Raw genomic sequence first — 20976 nt, 5'->3', positions numbered from 1 at the left:
CCTGAGCACCACTGGGTGTGGCCACAAAAACAAACAAAAACCCACTCTATAGGAAATAGAGCAGGGTCACAGAATAACTGTAAAGACCAAGTAGATTTACACATTGCTCTGAGATATGTGTCTTAAAACAGAAAAATATATAGCTGTGGGTTCTAAAAAGACACCCTGAACTTTGATGGGTTCTCATTGTTGATAGATATTTTGGGGATTTGGGTGGGGCCATACCCAGCTGTGCTCAAGGCTTACTCCTGCTCTGTGCTCAGGGGCCACTCCAGGGGCCATATGCGGTACCAAAGAATAAATTGGGGTTGGCCATTTGCAAGGCAAGAACCTTACCCCTGCACTATTCAGCCCGTTATTGTCCATAATTTTTCAGTTTACTTTTTTTCTTCTTTTTCTCGTGGCCTAGAAAAAAAGTACTGGTCTAAAGGAGAGATCCTGTATCTACTCAAAGTCTGGTTTCTAGATGACGATTTGCTGTAATTCCAACTGTTTCTTGTTCTATTTAAATGCCAAGTATAATCAAGACTAAAAAATGAAAAGAAAGAAAACATATTTTCCCAAACAACAGTTGTTACATTCTAAGATTTATTTCATATGTATAAATGGAAGCTGTGATTCTAAATATATTTATCCTCTTGTAATTTTGCAGTATGTTTTTCCCTCTGATGTGTCTATATCTGTTTCTGAAATAAACAGAGATTTGAATCCACTGCCAGAGTGTGATCTATATTTGAGAATTCATTTTAACTTGTGGTGCTTTTAAATTAGCCAGACCACAGAACTAACTATCTCAGAGTCCAAAAATAAAATAGTCCAGTGTTCCCTCTTCAACTCAGGTCTGGAGGAGAACTGGGACAAGTTTCTCAGCATTCAGCATAGCTCTGGCCAAGATTCACTGTTGAAGGTTGTGTGGAAATCTGGGAACTACTTGGCCCCCATGTGTCAACTCCTAAAATAGTCCAAGGCCCTGAGTTAGGTTCAAGGATCCCCTTACCGTGCCAACAGCAAGTTATTAAACTAATTTAATACCTTTAAAGCCAAAAGAGTAAATGACATACCTGAAGTAAAATTCTCCAGGACAACCTCCAACTTTTTTGCTACTAAAATCAAAGATAGAAATGCCTGCTTGCTTTGTCCCATTTTTGCCTTGTTTTATTGTGTTGGCCCCTCCCACTTAATTGTATCTATACCCTGCCAAACAATAAGTTGAATCGCCTAAAATTGGGGTTCACTTATTAGCTCTCTCTCTCTCTCTCTCTCTCTCTCTCTCTCTCTCTCTCTCTCTCTCCTTTTTCTCTCTTTGGGAAGATTCCAGGCCCATCTGGTCCAGCTTAAATCCAGCTTGTTGCATTTTGAGAACAATGAGCATTTTCTTCCCATTGTTGCACATGATGTAAACAGTATGATCCCTAGAGAATTCTTTGCTGATGCTTGCTCAGCAGAAAGCTCTTTAAGTGCCTCCTATCCTCTGGCCCTTCCAAGGGTTGATTTGGGGTTTTGATTTTGGAGGGGGGAGGGTCATTCCAGGTGGTGCTCAGGGCTTATTCCTGGTTCTGTGCTCAGGGATCACTCCTAGAAGGGCTACAGGGACCACATGAGGTACTGATGGGACAAATCAGTGTCTCACGGGTATCTCTATTTCTTTTTGGAAGGAAACAAGGTAGGAAAGAGGCCATGATGCCCTGGGAAAAGGCTGAGAAACACTGATCTAGCAGAATCCCAGGCCCAGCCCCTAATTGCTAAAAAAAGAATTTTCATGAGGTCCCTAAGTGTTTCCACAAGTACCTAAAATCTGAGAAGCGCTGACTTAGATCTAGGACTCTAGCATGTCAGAATGCCTGGGAAGATTTTTTTTTTTTTGCTTTTTGGATCACACCCAGCGATGCACAGGGGTTATTCCTAGCTTTGCACTCAGGAATTACTCCTGGCGGTGCTCAGGGAACCATATGGGATGCTGGGAATTGAACCTGGGTCGGCTGCGTGTATGGAAAATGCCCTACCCACTGTACTATCACTCCAGCCCCCTGAGTAGATTCTTGAAGGCAGGGCTCCACTTTCTCCACAACAGGTCTAGGTGGGGCTGAGAATATGCATTTTTAAAGATACCCCGGTGTGAAAGTAGACTATAGACCAAACATGATTGCCCTCTTTTGCAAACCACAACACCCAAAAGGAGAGAGAGAACAAAAGGGAATGCCCTGCCACAGAGGCAGGGTGGGATGGGGGGATGGGGGGTGGGAGGGATACTGGGACTGGTGGTGGTGGAGAATGGGCACTGGTGGAGGGATGGGTATTTGATCATTGTATAATTGAAACCCAAGCACAAAAATTTGTAAATCTACAACTGTACGTCATGGTGTTTCGCTAATAAAAATTAAAAAATAAAAAAAAAGATACCCTGGTGATCTCCCTAATGGGGGGCTGCTCCACAAACCCAGAATAAGGTGAAGTAGCCAAATCTATCTCTGTTTAGAAAACCGAGTGTCTGCAGACTACCAGAGTCAACGGAAAAGGAACAACAGTCAGCTGAAAGGCACAAAAGTGACGTCTTCAGGTCCATGCCTGCAAAGGTCAACAACTGCTCCACAGAACAGGACTGATCCCTGAAGCAGCAGGGATGCTCCATTCCATGGCCAGCTTGTAACTGCTTCAATAATAAGCTGGGCAGGGCCAGAGCAATAGTGCAGTGGGTAGGGCATTTGCCTTGCACACAGCCAACCTGGGTTCGATCCCTGGCATCCCATATGATCCCCCAAGCACCACCAGGAGGAATTCCTGAGTGCAGAGCCAGAAGCAATTCATTGCCAGGTGTGGAACCCAACAAACAAAAAAAGCTGGGTAAAAAGAGTTACACAAAGGGCCAAAGAGATAGTACAATGGGTAAGGTGTTTGTCTTGCATGTAGCCAACCTTCGTTCTATCCCTGGCACCACATTTGGTTTCCTGAGCACCATCTAGGAATGTTTCCTGAGCACAGAGTCAGGAGTAGGTCCTCAGCACTGAGAGAGGTAGCCTCAAAACAAGCCAGATAAAAGTCATCAGCTAGGGGGCCAGACAGACATTATAGCAGGTAGGGCACTCACTTTGCACACGCCCACCCTGGGTTTGATCCCCAACACCCCCATATGTCCCCTGAGCCCTGCCAGGAGTGATCCCTGAGCACTGAGCTAGGAGCATCTGAGCAAGGCTGGGTATTGCCCAAAAGCCAAGAAAAAAAAAGCAGCGATCATTCAGGGGTTAAGAAATTTGCCTTACCATTCTAGAGGAAAGGGCAGCTCAGACAGAGAAGGGAACACCAAATAAAGGGTGTTTGGAGGACCCTCCCAGGAGGGGAGATGCATGTCGAAAGTGGACTATGGACTGAACATGTTTGCCACTCAATGCCTCTTTTGCAGACCACAACACCCAAAAGGAGAGAGAGAACACAGGGGATTGCCCTGCCACAGAGGCAGGGGGGGATGGGGGGATGGGGGTGGGGGGGATATTATCCATGGTGGTGGAAAATGGGCACTGGTGGAGGGATGGGTATCTGATCATTGTATAATCAAACCCAAGCACAAAAAATTGTAAATCTACAACTGTACCTCATGGTGTTTCACTAATAAAAAAAAAAAAAGAAATTTGCCTTACAACATCTAACCGTGGTTCAATTTCTGGCCCTGGCATATGGTCCCCTTAGCACCACCAGAGGTCAGTCCTGATCACAGACCCAGGAATAACCTGTGAGTACCACTAGAAGAAGTCCTCAAACAAAACAAAACAAAACAAAAGCCACTTGCTGCAAAGTCAGTTCACAGAGTGAAGTTAAGAGCTAGAAAACGCAGGACAAAGAGACCTATTGAAAGCTAATCAGAGTGCTTATGCTTTACATATGAATTATGGAGGCATCCTTTAAAGTCATCAGAGGGACAGGTCACTCTTCCCAGGCATGTGCCCCCTCAAAACTGTGAGATTTTCTTACCAACACAGGAGGCTGGTCTGCCGCTCCAGGCCTTGTTGTCCATGCATGTGACTGTCCTCTCCCCTTTCAATGTGTATCCTGGTGAGCAATAGTACTCACAGCGGGAGTTAAAGTAGGCGCCATCAACACACTTAAATCCCCCATTCATTGGCATAGCAAGGGTAGGACATCGCTTTTCTGAAAAAAAAGAAGAAAACAGATACCCAGCATTTCTTAGTTCTTGTCCAAGGAGTTCCAGAGTACAGACACTTTTTTTCACCCTTGGCCCCAGAGTATAGAGAGTTGAAGGACAGAAATCAAGGGGGGGGATGTAAGAAGAGGCTGACAGGAAGTAATGGAGGGCAGAGGTTAAGAGCTTCAGGTACCTGGGTGGGAGAGAGGAGTGGTACAGCTACAGATCCAAACTGCAGAGTCAGCAACACTGAAAGCAGGAGATCCAAACGCAACAACCAAACTTAAAAATGCACCTGTCAAGGAGGCAGGCTGGTGGGGGGTGGGGGGTGGGAGGGAACCCAGAGACACTAGTGGAGGGGTTGGTGCTAGAACATAGTATGCCTAAAACTCAAATGTGAGTAAATCATGGTGTCTTAATTTAAAAAAAAAAGTTTGTTTGGTTTGGGGCGACACACAGTGATGTTCATGGGTTACTCCTAACTCTAACCATAGTAGAGCCCTACTAGTAGTAATAACCACAAGGCATTACTACCAGCAGTGCTTGGGGGAACCATATGGAATGCTCACTATTAAACCTGGGCTGGCCTCATGCAAGGCAAATGCCCTATCCACTGTACTATCTCTCTAGCTGCTTAATAAGATTTTTTTAATGTAAAAGAAGAAAGAAGAAGTAAAAGTTAATTTAATGTCCAATGATAGACAACTGGATAAACAAACTATGGTCTATATACAGAAATGAATACTAGTACCATTAAAAAATAAAATTGTGGACCAGAGAGATAGTACAGGGGGTAAGGTGCTTACTTTGCAATCCAGAGACCTCTGTTAGACCCCTTAGCACCTCAAAGGGGTGCCCCAATCACCACTAAGGGTCATTCCTGAGCACATAATCAGAAGAAGCAATCTCTGAACACTGCTGGATAAGCATGCCCTCCAAATAAACAAACAAATAAATAAATTCATGCCTCTTGGGACAAAGTGAAGAGAAATTGAGATGACTATGCTAAGTGAAATAAGGAAGTAAAAGACAATGGGCATCTTCCACGATGCCATTTACCAGTTCTGTGTACCCATCCCATCTGTGTACCCAGATGGTTTCACTTCTGTGGATGATGAGTTACTAAAACAAATGAATTGGCAAGAAACAAACAAACAAAAAAAACCTCCCTAGACTTAGTGAAAATCCCAGAAGGGTTCGGGGAGGGGGAGGAGTGAGGAAGAGCAGGGACTCTCTGGTGCTGGGATGGCACTGGAACTTTGGTAGGGGAAGTGGTGACAGGCACACACACACACACACACACACACACATATGCTCAGAGAACTGATGCTTACAGACCAAAAATTCCATCATATTGCACATGGAAAATATCATGCTAAGTGAAATGAGCCAGAAAGAGAGGGACAGACCTAGAATGACTGCACTCATTTGTGGAATATAAAATAATATAATGAGACTAACACCCAAGGACAGTAGAGACAAAGGCCAGAAAGATTGCTCCAGGGTTGGAGGCCTGCTTCATGGGCTGGGGGAGGAGGCAGCTGGGCTAGAAAAGCAATTACTAAGTCAATGATGGTTGGAGGGATCTCCTGAAATGGGAGATGTGTGCTGAAAGTCCTTAATAGGACAAAACATGATGGCCCCTTAGTTTCTGTATTGCAAACCATAATGCCCAAAAGTAGAGAGAGAATAAGAAGGAAATTGTCTGCCACAGAGGCAGAAGGTGGGGGTGGCGGGAGGGATACTGGGGACATTGGTGGTGGAGAATGTGCACTGCTAGAAGGATGGGTGTTCCATCAGTGTATGACTAAAACTCAATCATGAAAGCTTTGTAACTATATCTCACAGTGATTCAAAAAAAATTCCATCATGTTGTAAACCAATGATCAATGAAAATGGTTTTTTAGATGTAATCTAAATAGAATTAGAGGAACAATAGGCAGTTCCAGTATCACACTGAAGGGACTGGAAATTTCCTATCAGACTGGCTGGGGCTTTCTTCCTTCAAAGTCGACCCTGAGAAAATGTTCCCAAAGGATCGGCTGGGATGGGAGGTGCAGAGAAAGCAAAGTAGGACAGGATCCCAGGCAAAGGCAGCCTTAGCCGGCTCCTACAGTTCAGGCACTCTAGAGCGCAGCTTCTCAAACACTTGCAACCCCTTTTCACCTGGGAAATGCACCTCAGGCAAGTGCTGCCAGAAACATCTCAGTTTCCTGATGCAATTGAGTTTGAATTCACTTCCAATCATTGTGCACTCAGAAATCCTTTACTGTGGCCACATTTCCCATCACTCCCATGTTTAGTGTTAACACCCCAGATGAGGTTGCCACCTCCAGTTTAAGAAGCCATTTTCTATACTATAAACAATAGGTAAAAGATGAGAACAACCCAAATGCCCACGGACAGATGACTAGATAGAGAAACTATGGTACATACACACCATGGAATACTACTCAGCCTTAAGAAAAGACAAGGTCATGCAGTTTGCTGCAATGTGGATGGATCTGGAGAGCATCATGTTGAGTGACATCAGTCAGAGGGAGAGCAACAGAGTCAGAATGATGTCTCTCCTCTGTTGGAGATAAAGAAACTTCATAGGGGATCAAATGCTCCGAAGCAACAGAAACAAAGAGCAAGAGAAAGGGTCTTCAGTAGGAAGCCTGGCACTGGAGCAGGGTGACGGGCAAACATTTGAGAAGGGAAGACTTGGAAAAATGGGGGAGGGGGAAGGTGCCTGTCACAGAGGCAGGCTGGGGGTGGGGTGGATGGGAGGGAAACTGGGGACATTTGGGGACATTGGTAGAAGGTACTGGGCTCCGGTGAAGGGATTGTTGTTGGAACAATGGATGCTTAAAACTCAATCATAAATATCTTTGTAACTTTGAAATTCATGGTGATTCAATTAACAATTTCTTTTCTTTTTAAGAAGTCAGGCTGTAGAACAGAAATGTCTCCTAAGGTTGTTCTGCCTGCAGACAAGGCCGCTGGACTTTCATCAGCCTTTACCAGGCAGGCTGCCCAGAGGATGTTCTCTTTGTCAGAAGAGATTGTCCTCTGAGCAGGCGGGGGTAGAGCATGAAGAACAAAGCACCCAGAGACTGGGGGATGAGTACACAGAACTGGTTGCTGGGCGTTGTGTAAGATGAGGGTGAAGCACAGTGCCCATTACAGTTTTCCCATGTGCAAAGACAGGTTCAGTCCCTGAGCTTCCGGTCCACCAACAATGAAGCAAGAGTACCACCCCCCCTATGGAGAGGGTTGCTGCAAACACTGGAGGCAGATGAAATATTTGGCACAAGAAAGGTGTTTAGCAAATGGTGGCTGTTTTGAATAACAATGGCATTTAAAACCCTAGCACTTGCAGTTTCCCCAGAAGAGACAGGACATTTTGTGGAGCTAGCAGCTGGGGGTAAGGGGGGGGTGCCCAAAGACTCCTTTCAGTCCTCCCTCCTCTTCCCCCTCCCTTTCCTGGAATAAGCATCACTCTTCCCACTCCTTCCTGCCCTCAAAGCCTTTTGCCTTTGGGAGAACACTTAGGATTCATTATCACGAATGAGTCCATGGCTTTAAGTCATTATTTTTCCTTGCGGGGGAAGTGTAGTTTGGGCCACATTCAGATGGGCTCAAAGCTTACTTCCAGCTCTGTGTCTCTGTGCTCAAGGATCACTCCTGGTGGGTCTCAGTATTTGAAGTGGAATCTACAGTGTACAAAGTCAGCATCTTAGCGCCTGTTACTATAGTTCCGGCCCTTGAGTCAACCTTTGGCTCTTTTGAGAGACCCTTGATGGCAGAAGCTGCATGCTTCTCATTTGTTTCCAAATACCCAACATATTTGCAGAGGCCGAACACAGCCTGTGTGCCGAGCAATCCTCTGTTCTCTCTGCCTTTTCCGAACAGTTGATCACACCTGTCTGAAATGTGGCTTCTCTCTCCCACCGTCTCTTCGCAACCCACTAGACATTCTGCCCACCAGAGAATCTATGTTTCCTCAAAGATCACAGAACATTCCTTAAAACGCTTGGAAGTCGGGGCTGGAGAGATAGCACAGCGGGTAGGGCGTTTGCCTTGCATGCGACCGACCCAGGTTCGATTCCCAGCAACCCATATAGTCCCCTGAGCACTGCCAGGAGTAACCCCTGTGCATCGCCAGGTGTGACCCAAAAAGAAAAAAAAGAGCTTGGAAGTCAGAACACAAGACCTCTGGCTATCATTAACCAGAGGACCCCACGTGGGGCTGGGCTACTCACGTTTGCAGATGACCTTGTCCGACCACCTTTTGTTTGATTGGCAGATCAGCTGGGAAGAGCCCTGCAGCTCATAGCCCTTCCTGCAGCGAATGTCACAACGGGTTCCCAGGGCTGTTTTGTAGTATCCTCCTTGAGGGGCCCTGCAGTACACATCCCCATACTTCACCTTGATGGGTGAGCACCACGGAGTGTCTAGAGACAGCAGAAACAAGTGAGGGGGTGGGGTGGGGGGAGTGTCAATTTCAGCAACCACATCTCCTCACTCTTATAGTGCCTAGCTTGCGGCCCTTTCGATTTTGAAACTCCAAAGAGTACCCCAAGTCTTTTAAAGTACCCCTGTGTGAGGAGGTTACGATCATGGGACTAGATGTCAGGCATATCTTAATACGAATCTGGTACCTCAGTTGCTGTGTGCTAGTGAATAAGTTGCTTAAGCTCTCTGTTAAGGCCTATACATTTAGCACCCTACCCATCACACAGTAGATGTTCAATAAATGCTTGGCTTGGTATTTCTCTCAGTTAGATACCTGTTTCTCCCTAACTATTTTTCCTTCTCTTTATTGTTGTTGTTGGGGGTAATACAGGTTTACTGCTGTGCTCACACACCTGGGTTGTGGTGCTCTCCAGGAGACCACACTGTTTAGTTGCAAGGCTTGCACACACTTTGCTGAGTTTGCTAGAAATCTCACACGTGAAGTTCTAGGATCATATTTGACATGAGGGGAGGTGCCAGAGATTGAACTCATGGGCTCAATGAGTTCAAGGCAAGAGCTCTCTCACTGAGCCACAACCCAGAATGCTAGATAATAATTTTGTGAGGGGAAAATTGTTAATAATTTTTGTTGTTATTTTGGGGCTATACTTGGTGATACTCAGTGGTTACTCCTGGCTCTATACCCAGGAATCACTCCCGGCAGTGCTCAGGGACCATATGGGATGTGGGGGCTCTAACCTGGCCTTACCCGCTGTACTATCTCTCCATTCCCATCAAATTGGTGTTACTATGAGCCCTAACTCCAACCATCTATACATGGAAAGGGAAGAGAGTCAGTAATTGGTTAACAAGGGTATTTTCCAAGACTGTATGCATATGCATATTATCTGTAAAAATTCCTAATACTATCAAGCGGGGGGGTGCAAAAATACTATCATATTTTAGGTTTGAGGGTGAAGCCAGCAGTGCTATGGGTGGTGGTGCTCAAAGGACCATCTGGTACCAGGAATCAAACCCAAGCCTCCTACAGGCAAAGCATGCACTCCAGTACTTTGAGCTTTGTCACCTGGCCCTAATAATCTTAATGTGAATGGAGCTACAGTTTTCTCATTTTTTGATGGGATACAATTTTGGCTTAAAGTCACAGAACAATTATTTCCCTGAAGGGAAGTAATCTCCTTTGGCAGATGTTCCCAGTTATGCCCCATTTCATAAGGAAGTGACAACCCATACTGAATTAGCAACTCTCAGCTGGTTTTGATTTTAAGCTCAGAGTTCACCAGAGAGGATGCCACTAACACATCAGTGTCTCTGTGACTCTCTGTCTCTGTCTTTGTCTGTCTCTCTCTCTCCCTTTCAGATCCATAAAATTATAAGCTCTTTGGTGGGAAAGTTCCATGAGAATCCAGCACACTAGGGATTGGGCCAAGTGAAGAACTCCCTTAAGTCACAAGGCCACAAACGAAAGACACCTTCGCCCATAGCTGCCCACTCCTCTCAGCACCACCGCACCTGAGCTAGCAGAAAATGGGGTTCGTGTGCCATCCTGTGGCCAGGAAGGAGAACAGATCCTGTTTGATTTTCCTAGGAATTCTCTAGGCTTCTGTCAACTTGAAACCAACTATTCATCCAGGGCGACTATATCTCCCACTCTTTTTTTTTTTTTTACTTGTATGTCTTTTTCTCTTTGGGCTAATACTTTGATCATCTGATGCTCTGCACAGGCTGAAGTCCTAAAGTCAGGACTCAGGCAGCATTCCCAAGACTCTTCAGGTAAAGGTAATGCTCTGAGGGCTTGGCCTTAACTGCATCAATTTCAGCCACTCGGATATAGACTTATGCTTATACAAGACATACAAAGCATCTTTCCTTGAGGTTTTCACAGAGTGTATTTATTACCATTTTAGGATGAGAAAGATTTGGGCCCGGAGGTAAGGTACAAAACACATACATGTCTCCATTACTTACTTCTATGTCTAAAACAATTCTTGAACTGATTTTTAAATGTTTTAATCATTTCTTTAGCTATGGCTCCATGTAAGTCATGGAACTAGGTAAGTGAGAGGCCTTAGGTATGTTTGCTGAGAACTTTCATGATATTTCTCGTGTAATGAAGAGGTCTTAAGATATATTCTGGAGACACCAATGGCTGCCGCCTCTAAAATAAAATATTTAGAACCTACTGACTTATGTGACCGCTAAAATTACATATATATATTAAGAATTACACTAAAATTAAACTAAAATTACATATATATGTATATATATGTATATATAAAAAGAAAGGCAGGGAATATTCCCTGCCTTTCTTTTTTGTCATAGGAAAGATCACTTACATCACTTACAAGGACATTCCAAAATGCACTTGGTCTTTTTATGGGAAGGAGGGGGGCGCATCAGGCAGTGCTCAGGGCTTACTCCTGTTTCTGTGCTCAGGGATCACTCTGAGGATCACCAGAGATTGAATTAAGGTCAGCCACATGCAAGGCAAGCTTCCTACCTACCGTACAATCACTCTGGCCCCTGCACTTGTTTTTTTAAAATCAAAGACGTGCTTTTTTCTTTCCTCAAAAAAAGCATTTTTTACACTTTGTGAGGAGACTCTTAGAGTGTAAACGTTCACATTTTTCTATTGTGCTATCTCTTTACCATTTCCCCCCTTCAAGCATACTGCCTCAATTCCTCTAAGTCTCCACAATGGCCCCGTTCCCCTTCTAAACACAATGCTTCTGGCCATGCTCCATCTCTAGCCTTGTTCTCTTGCCAGGTGGGTCCCGTTTACTGAATCTTTTCCCATCATCTCACAGGCCAAATTGGCGCCTTTGACTGAGAACTGGGCTTCGCTCCAGAGAGAGCAAATAAAATCCCCTTTGGGGGTGGAGGACAGCGATGACCAGGAAGTGAATAGGATAATGAGAGGAAGATGAACAAATCGTGCGCCCATTCGAACTTTGACTAGCCTCTCCAACGGAGCCTGGTCAATTTCCCTTCCCTTCCCAGGAAACCAGATTTTTCACCTATATAACATAGCAGTGGATTACACTATATTCAGACTTTGATCTAACTTAAAAGTAGTATAATACCAATTCTTGTTCTTTTCCAAGTTCTGCTGCATCTCACATCCATACCTACCCCCTTGTTTCTTCTGGAGGATAACTTGGAAACTTAGAACAAGCTAAAGGCAATTTATTTTTGCAATCTGGGTCCTAATTATGCTTGAGCTTGTTGTTCCCTCAACTATTGAAAACATACAAACCCTGTAACATCTGGAATTTGGGGATTTTTTTTAAGCTTTAGGTAACACCTGGCAGTGCTCAAGACCTGGCTCGGTGCTGAGGGCCACTCCTGACAGTGCTCAGGGGACCGTATGTGATACCAGAATTCAATACCAGGATTGGCTGCAAAGCAATTTACCCCCTGCATGATCTCTTCAGTCCTGTAGCTTCTCGGATTTAGTATGAGTTTAGGAGAAACAAAATTTTAGAGTCAATTAATATGAAATATATACATACCTGAAATGTTTAGCACACACTGTAACATTCTTCTTTACAAATATACCCAAGGCAAAGCAAGTATTCAAAGCTTGTGAGGTCCAGAGAGATAGTACAGAGGGTAGGGCATTTGCCTTGCACAAAGCCAACCCAGGTTCGATCCCTGACACCCCACATGGTCCCCCAATCCAAGCCCATGAAGAGTGATCCTTGAGTACAGAGCCAGAAATAAGCCATTAGCACCACCAGTGTGGCCCCCAAATGAAACCAAACCAAAACATAAAGCTAGCAAGTGCACACAGAGAATAATCTGGGTTTGAGAGATAGTACAGTGGTTAGGGCACATGCCTAGAATGCACCTGACCCAGGTTTCATCCAGGCCCTAAACGTGCCCAGCACTGCTGGGGTGACTTGGGTATTCTTAGCACCATAAGGCCCAAGCAGCATCGCATTCTTGGTCCTTGCACTGAACTACCTACCTGTTTAGCTGAGAATCACCAGTGGGGCCCCCAGACCTCCTGAGTACTGCTTTGGAGGCCCCATCCACAAAAAAATAAGGAAAAAAAGAGAATCACCAGAATATACATATATCATATATTCATGTATTATTTTTTTTCTTTAACTATGGTAAATTGGGGCAGAGGGGAGAAGCAGGGAGAGGGAGGGCTATGAAATGAGACAGACAAAAACTAGCAAAATCGCCCTAACACATAAGGTTTGTCTGTGATTTCACAATTTTCTTCGATATCCATGTATTTCGGGCTGGAGCGATAGCACAGCAGGTAGGGCGTTTGCCTTGCATGCAGCCCATCTGGGTTCAATTCTTCCGTCCCTCTTGGAGAATCCGGCAAGCTACTGAGAGTATCCCGCCCGCACCGTAGAGCCTGGCAAGCTCCCCATGGCGTATTTGATATGACAAAAACAGTACAACAAGTGTCACAATGGAGACGTTACTGGTGCCCGCTGAAGCAAATTGATGAACAATGGGAGGACAGTGCTACAGTGCTACCCAGGTATTTCAATATGATGTTCAATCAGCAGATTTTGCTCTACCTTCTTAGTCTTTAATCATCCTAGCAGTATTGGCAGCACAGTCAAATGCTGGGTTGTCAATGTTTGGGCAAAAAATCTTGTTTTCATATAGTGAGGTAGCTCTGTGGAGTACAGACTTTGCATTGTGTAAGGCCCAAGGTGTGATCCTTGGTACCGTATGAGCATACACACATGGAAGCATGTGTACACACACACACACATGCTCAAATACCTTGTTTACACTTATTTGCAAAAGGAATTTCTTTTGGATTACTTTATAACACAAGTCTTTGAAATATATTTTAACAGTTTCACAGCCCAGCAGTAATTAAAATATCTGTGAGTGACTTGAATTTGAAGTGCATGCAAGAACCACGAGTTAAGGTGAATTAGCTAAGGTGAATAAGGTGAATTCATCGGTGTTTAGAGAAAGTATGCTCTTGTGTGTCTTTAATTAAGACAGGGCTTACTTGTGGAGAAATAGAAATCATTTACTCAGGAAAATTTTTCATCTTCCTTGGCTAATTTGGTAAGGATTCCCATTTATATAACAGGAGTTCCTGGGATTATATAACATATCCTTATGACGTCACTAGCAAAATCCAGATGGATATTGAGTTAAAGCATCTGGATTTCAGGCTTAAATGTAAAGTTTGTTAGCTGTATGACTCTAGGTAAGTCACCTATCCTCTCTAATCTGTGGTTTATTCACCTGTAAATAAGTACTAACATCATCTCTAATTTTTCCCCTTTATTCAAATTGTGTGAAGATATGATGGCATTCCAAGTAAAACAGTCATTCCAAAGTCATGCCCGCCACATACTGTCAACACAGTGAATGTTGTTCGAATTTAATTTTCCTCTTTGTCTTATATTAATTTCATTCAAAACCACTTATTTGGTATGTACCGTATACCAGAGACTGTGTTTGAACCTGAGGATATAAAATTAAATTCTGTTATCCATGATTGGCCTCTCAAATTTTAAATGAAAAACTGATAATAGGGGCTGGAGAGATAGTACAGGAATTAAGGCACTTGCCTTGCACACAGCTGATGCTGATTCAAATCCCTAACACTACCTATGGTCCCTTGAGCACTGCCAGGAGTGATCCCTGGGCACAGAGCCAGGAAGTAAGCCTTGAGGAATTCCAGGAGTAGCCCACAACCTCCAAAAAAACTGATGACAGAAAATATTCAAAGTAGGGTCTAGGGCAAGAACATATTTTGGCAATCTGGTCTATCTTTCATAGTTTTAAGGCTGTGAGGTGAGGTGAAGATGAACACTAGGAACAATGACCTGAGGTCACTAGACCACTTTTGTGGTACACATGATAACACAAGTGCATACATGTGTTTTAGGAAAAAAATTCAACAGGGGACTCAAGGGGAAAATACTTTTAAAATCCTCAATTAAGAAGTGTTAGGAGCCACAATTCCTCCTTACTCCAAATATTCCATTAGTAAGCTTGTGCTTTGCTTAAATGGCTAATTCCTGAGACAATTAATATAGAATCTATGGATAGGAATGAGTATTTGCATCATGGGTCATAAGCAAATGTGGAATATGGTGATATAAAAGCACCTGAACTTAGGCACCAGTCATTATGTTAGAAAAACTATTTACTTGTGTAGAAAACAAGTGCTCTCTCCAAACAAGAGCTACCAGTAACACCCAAATTCTACTATAACTTAGACACAGCACAAAAGAATATCCTCTTGCCAGAATGTGGACAACTTTATTGATCAAGATGTCCTAATGGAACTTTCAGAACCATTTTTTCCAAATATTTCTCCACTGTTGAAGAAACCAGATTCAGAGACAAATAATCTAAATGTATCTTCATTTCCCCCCGGGCTCCCTTAGCTTCAGAGAAATAACGCACCAATAGAAATATTTGTGTACATACTTACCAGACCCTGTATAGAAGGTACTTGATTAGGTTTTTAATACCTGCTGTGGGATAGATTGCTGGAAATGTGTTAGATGAAATTCTTTTATCATTAAATCAAAGTTTCACTGGGCACCACACTCTTTACTCATCATTTCAAGAGCCAAGCTGGACTCAGAAAGAGTTCAATAAAATAAAATGATGAAAATCAAGTTTTCCCATTCTCCATTCATCACAGTACATTAGCAGCACTGGGTCCACATTTGACCTTGAGTGGTTTACTATGGATCATTCTGGCTGTAATGTACGAATCAGGCAGAACTCAGGGCTTGATTTTCATAATCAACAGTGAGCGCTTGGCTTTGCAGAAATAAGGGCAGTAAAGAAACTTCTGAGAATAAAATGACCACCAGGGTGCTGAAGGACAGCACTTCAGAAATTTCTAGTTGCTTTTGGTTTCCTTTATAATATTTTAGTGGGAGTGCATACTAATTAAATTTCAATTTTTTTTTCTGGACAGGTAATTAGAAGTTAAATATGTTGTCTGGTCACTTTATTACAGTCTACTCTGCTAAAGGGAAAGTTGTCTTGGCATTAGCAGGCCCTCTTTAGCACAAAAGCAAAGCATTCACCTTTATATCTAGTGTGTGAATACCCGACTTCATCGTCTTCTAGTGGTGAGTCTCCAGATCCTACAATAAAAAAGAACAGAATCTACAGCAAGAAAAGCCACATGACATGAATGCATATTTCAAAGCATTGCTTTGGCACAGTGCATGCAAGAGGGGCTATAAGAATGAAGAGCCGAGAGTGAAAGCTTATGTGACCACTTACGAAGGGATGGGGGACCTCTCGGAGTGAAACTGGCCAGGCTAAGATTGTTAGAGCCAATTCAATCAAAATGAGCCTAAGACTGTTTTTGGAACCATCATATGCCAACTGAAATTCTGGACTGGGGATAGAGAAAAAGCCAAGTTCACTCTGAGAAGAGGCCAATGTATATGAATTTCATGCCAGGGGAAATGCAGTAAAATGTGTGACTCAGACAGGGCCCACAGTTTCTACAGCAATCAAAGAGAACCCTGGGTGTTTATGGTACCTGAAAACTGGTTCATTATGTGAAAGGAATTTGGGTGATGGATAATGAGAAAAATCAAAAGTCTATGACAAAAGAAATGCCATGCTATCTTTTGAATTTGTATGAAAAAAGGCGGAAATCAAAGATTTAGATGATAAACCAGAACCTTTCACCAATGCATGACCAAAGTAAAACTGGGCGAAATGAGTCTTGTTATCCTTGAAAACCAGCCTCAGAAAGATTGAATACAATTTTACAATTTAAAATCACTTGGAAATTGGAATGAAATCAGTTTTCTAATATTAACTACTGAATTCCAATGAGGTGAAGAATCCAATCTTTTAAGTTGGAGCAAATCCCATACTTGAAAACTGTAATTTTAAATTTATAGGTTTTTTTCCTCTAGTCTGATCACTGAATTGGCACTATCTTGGTCACACATTTATTTACAGGGACCTGCAACTGTAACAGACAAGGATATTATTATGAGGTTGCTCCTCATACCAGATAAGCAAATGAGTAATGGTCCCTGCTCCACTTGTTTTCTGGAAACAAGACGGTGAGTGTTGAACTTGAAAGTGGGAAAGAGATGAAAACTAAACTGCATCCATTTGGAATGGACCAATCACCTATACCAGTCTTTCATTCTACTTTGCTTAAGATTTCTTCATTTGCTCTCTGGCAACCCAGATAGATGGCACTGTTAATTTTTCTATATCAAAAAATGAACATGAACTAGTATTACTCTTCACAAAAGAAACCTAGCTACATAATCAAAAATCTAGGCCCCAAATCCATGATCTAGTTATTCTACTTCTGGGAATCTTTCCCAAGGAAATAATACTAATATAGAAAAAAAATACATGTACAAATTTTCTTTGTAACAACACATATAATAATAAAAGACTACAGACAAAACAGTTAATTTTAAACCTAAACCTATAGCATATTCATTGGATATAATATATCAATTAAAATATTTATAAAGGTTCTGGAGTGACAGTACAAGGGGTAGGGTGTTTGCCTTGCATTTAGCCGACCCAGGTTCTATTCCCAGCATCTCATATAGTCCCCCAAGCATCGCCAGGAGTAATTCCTGAGTGCAAAGCCAGGAGTAACCTCTGTGCATCGCTAGATGTGACCCAAAAAAGCAAAAAATAATAAAATAAAATATTTATAAAAAGATACAATAATATAGCTAAAGCTTATAATATCAAGTTAAATGTGCTATAACAAAATTACATAAATGGTGTGATTTATAACAATGTTAAAAAAACAAGTCCAAAATTTACAATGCATGAGTCTATAATTTGATTTTTTCTTTCTTCTCTTCTATATTTTATACTATAAAGATGTATTATTTTTATAATGAAAAGTAAACTTTATTTATTGTGTTTGTAACTCAAAGAGGCTTAGTTTCCAAAATGCAATCTGAATGTATTAGAAGTATTTAAGAACCTGCATCCCTCTTTTCTATTCTGTCCCGTCTTCTCTCTATATTTGAATTAGAATTCCACTAAGAATTATTGGCCCCTCCAGGAAGATATAGTACATTTCTAAGCATCAAGAGCTATGTCTTTCCTCATTCCCCTCTTCTCACAATGCTGGCCTTCATATAATCTACAAAGGCAGAGAAAGTCACTGGGCATGTTACTGGTGTGGAGCAATAAAAAAAACTGCCACAGGTTGAGTTCTTTGGGAAGTGGCTTCTGAGTTTATTGCAGAGGATGTTTCTTAGGGATCAACAGCTGTGAAAGAGATCATCAAGAAGAAGGTTTGCATAGAAAGTCCATCTGAGTTGTGATGTCAGCTCAAAGAAAGCTTTTCACATTATGCTGAAAAGGATTGGGAATCCCAGCTTCTCTCGGTCATTGGAGACAGCACACCTTGAGAAGAATATGAATTTGAGCAAAGCAGCCTCAGGAACTAAGGCAATCCCTCAAGCAGCTGTAAATTGATGGATGCTTAAGAACAGCACTGCCTCAGGCTCAGACAACCAATAGTCCCTTAAATAAAGATCTTGCTGGGGATTCTCTATGATCATCATAACAGTCATTGAGAACTAACTTGTGGTGAGTACACTCATGCGGGTAGTGGCGGGGTGAGGGGTTAGAGAAAGGAAGAGCCTCACTTTGCCAGGACAGAAGCTTTCTAAGATCCATTCATCACATATTGTCGCTTATAGTGAAAACGGAATATATGACGCTAAGGGAACAAAACAAATCATTTTTTGTACCTGTAGGCTATTATATAGGCAGTAATCCTATTTGAATTAGGGAAATGTATATGAAACATTGCTAAGCAGAAAAGATAAATACTGAAAGATATACATCTATATATCTTCAGAAATATGAAACTGAATGCATACATAATAGCACTCATATACACATAAAATCTGAAATATGATAAAGTAGGATTACTAACTGTGTACCAAATGTAAGGTCATATATACACTGGATTAATTGGCTATGCATATAAAGAAAAAATGAGTACTATTTTAGTCATATAAAAAGTCTTTCCAGGCAGATTAAAGGTCTATTTTTAAAAGCCCCAATTTAAGAATAAAGCAAACTGTTCACGAGGTAGGGAAAGACTTCTATATAAAATTTAGAAAACATGACCCATAAAGGAAAAAATGCTACAATCAAAAAAATGCTAAAATGTAAAACTTTTGTAGCATGAAAAACATATAAACCTTAAACAAAAGATACAGACTTGGAAAAATATTTGAAATATCACTGTCACTGTCCTCCCGTTATTCATTGATTTTGCTCAAGCGGGCCCAGTAACATTGTGGGACTTGTTACTGTGTTTGGCATATTGAATACGTCACGAGTAGCTTGCCAGGCTTTGCAGTGCAGGCAAGATACTCTTGGTAGCTTGCCAGGCTCTCTGAGAGGGGTGGAGGAATCGAACCCGGGTCGGCTGCATGCAAGGTCCTACCCACTGTGCTATTGCTCCAGCCCATTCGAAATATACTAAATATAAAATGATTATCCAGTATAGACAAAGAAAACTGTTCAACAGGAAAAAAAAGTCATAAGTACTTTTGGGGAAAAATAACCAAAATTTGAAGCAAATAACAGAAAGTATAACTATGAAAGAATCTTTAACCTTACTAGTAACCAGAAACTATATGTCATTAAGATTCATAAAGATATTCACACTCATTAGATTGGGAAAAAACCAAACTGGTAAGGATGCTATGATGAAGAAACCCTCCATTTCTGTTGGTGGAAATACAATTAATACAATTATGTTTGCATGAAACTTGACATTACCCTTCAAAGCAATTAGTCCAGGCTAGAGTGATAGTACTGGGGACAGGGTACTTGCCTTGCATGAGGCAAACCCAGGTTCGATCCCTGATACCATATATGCCCCCCATGTCCTGCCAAAAGTGATATCTGAGTGCAGAGCCAGGAGTAAGCCCTGAGCACCACCAGGTTTGGTCGCCCAAAACAAAATACAACAAATTAACAAAGCAATAATTCAACTTCTGAGATTCCCTCTCTTTCTATGTTTTTGAGTTTTCTTAATTGAAAATATTATTACTTTAAATATTTCAAAAAAACATAGTGAACACCTGTTAAGGACTACCAACAGTGGCTTGTGGTAGCTAACATTTGTGATTCATCCCATACTATTGCAAGTCTTCACATCCCAAAGCTTTGTTGCACTTCTAAAGGTCTGCCACACAAACAAATGCAGGGTCAGCTCTCAGAACCTAGACTTCTGTACCCTAGGTTGAGTTTTATCCACTTCCACATTTGCTTACACACACAAATCCCACAATAAACTTTTCTTTTGGGAACAGTTTGTGGTTTACAGAAAAGTTGAAATGATAGTACAGAGTTCTCATATATTACACACCCAATTTTCTTTGCTATTAACATCTCACATTAATAAGGTACATTCAAGGTCAATATATTACCTTACAGGAATGGTGTATATATTATTGAGAACAACCTATATTATAACATTTTTGTCTTTTGGGCTACACTCAGCAGTGCTCAGGCTTACTCCTGACTCTGTGTTCAGGGACCTTGAACTCGACCTTATTTGCTGCCTTCAGAAGTATCAGAAATCATTTGCATGTGCTGTTAAACTCAAGATTTCAAGCTCTACCCAAGTGTCATTTGAAAGGTGGAAGATTATTTCTTCAGGCTATACAAGACATAAATAGACTCAGTAAGACCACAGAGGTAAGATGATTTATTTAGGTTATAAAAGTCATAAATAGATCCAAAGGAGGTACATGCTGGTATATGTGTGTGTATATGTGTGTGTGTGAGAGAGAGGGGGGTGAATAAGAGAAAGAGAGAGATGTATACGAACTCACACAATGACAGGTATATGTAAAAGGATACGTGAAGCAACTGAAAGAGCTCTTATGGCCAAACTTGGAACAACTTGAGTAATGTAGTAAATTTATTTATAATTTGAGCAATAAAATATTATATTGTCACTGTCACTGTCCTCCCGTTGTTCAGCGATTTGCTCGAGCGGGCCCAATAAAATATTATACTATAACCTATCAAATAAAATAAATGTCAATATATACTGATGTGAAAAATATTGAATGTGTAAATTAATGTAGAAAAGCACACAAATAACCTGTGCAAAATTCCAAATAGATACTGCCTTTAAGGAAGTAGAATATAACTCTCCACCATAGAAGCCTTTTTTTTAAATTTCTTTTTTTTGTATCACTACTTCTTTCCTTTTTTTTAAAATTTTAAAAATTTTTTTAAAAATTTTTATTAGTGAAACACCATGAGGTACAGTTATAGATGTACACATTTTTGTGCTTGGGTTTCAGTTATACAATGATCAAGTACCCATCCCTCCACCACTGATCCCAGTATCCCTCCCCCCTCCCCCTCCC

The 20976-nt window shown here is 41.7% G+C and overlaps 2 protein-coding genes across 4 annotated transcripts in view; both read right to left on the bottom strand.

The window, feature by feature from the left end:
- The window catches only part of SRPX (sushi repeat containing protein X-linked), a 152699-nt gene that overhangs the window by 49723 nt on the left and 82000 nt on the right, over nt 1-20976 (bottom strand). The window contains exons 2-5 of one of the 2 annotated variants that reach the window (XM_056131228.1): nt 16593-16800; nt 15643-15702; nt 8383-8574; nt 3964-4140 (exon numbers count right to left, since the gene is read on the bottom strand). In XM_056131228.1, the coding sequence (XP_055987203.1) occupies nt 3964-4140; nt 8383-8574; nt 15643-15702; nt 16593-16695 (532 nt within the window). In that variant the 5' untranslated portion in view covers nt 16696-16800. The remainder of the gene's footprint in view (nt 1-3963; nt 4141-8382; nt 8575-15642; nt 15703-16592; nt 16801-20976) is intronic. The other variant, XM_056131229.1, reaches the window with a different exon arrangement.
- The window catches only part of RPGR (retinitis pigmentosa GTPase regulator), a 160308-nt gene continuing 147833 nt past the window's right edge, over nt 8502-20976 (bottom strand). Inside the window, exons 19-20 of one of the 2 annotated variants that reach the window (XR_008794859.1) lie at nt 15643-15702; nt 8502-8574 (exon numbers count right to left, since the gene is read on the bottom strand). The gene's annotated coding sequence lies outside the window, so the exon portion shown is untranslated. Of the gene's footprint in view, nt 8575-15642; nt 15703-16738; nt 16801-20976 lie in introns of those variants that run through there. The other variant, XR_008794860.1, reaches the window with a different exon arrangement.

This window comes from Sorex fumeus, unplaced genomic scaffold (genome assembly GCF_029834395.1).
Source record: "Sorex fumeus unplaced genomic scaffold, SorFum_2.1 ptg000086l, whole genome shotgun sequence".
NCBI classification, from domain to species: domain Eukaryota; kingdom Metazoa; phylum Chordata; class Mammalia; order Eulipotyphla; family Soricidae; genus Sorex; species Sorex fumeus.
Note: the sequence above shows the minus strand (reverse complement) of the source record. Positions and strands in the feature narration are given on the sequence as shown.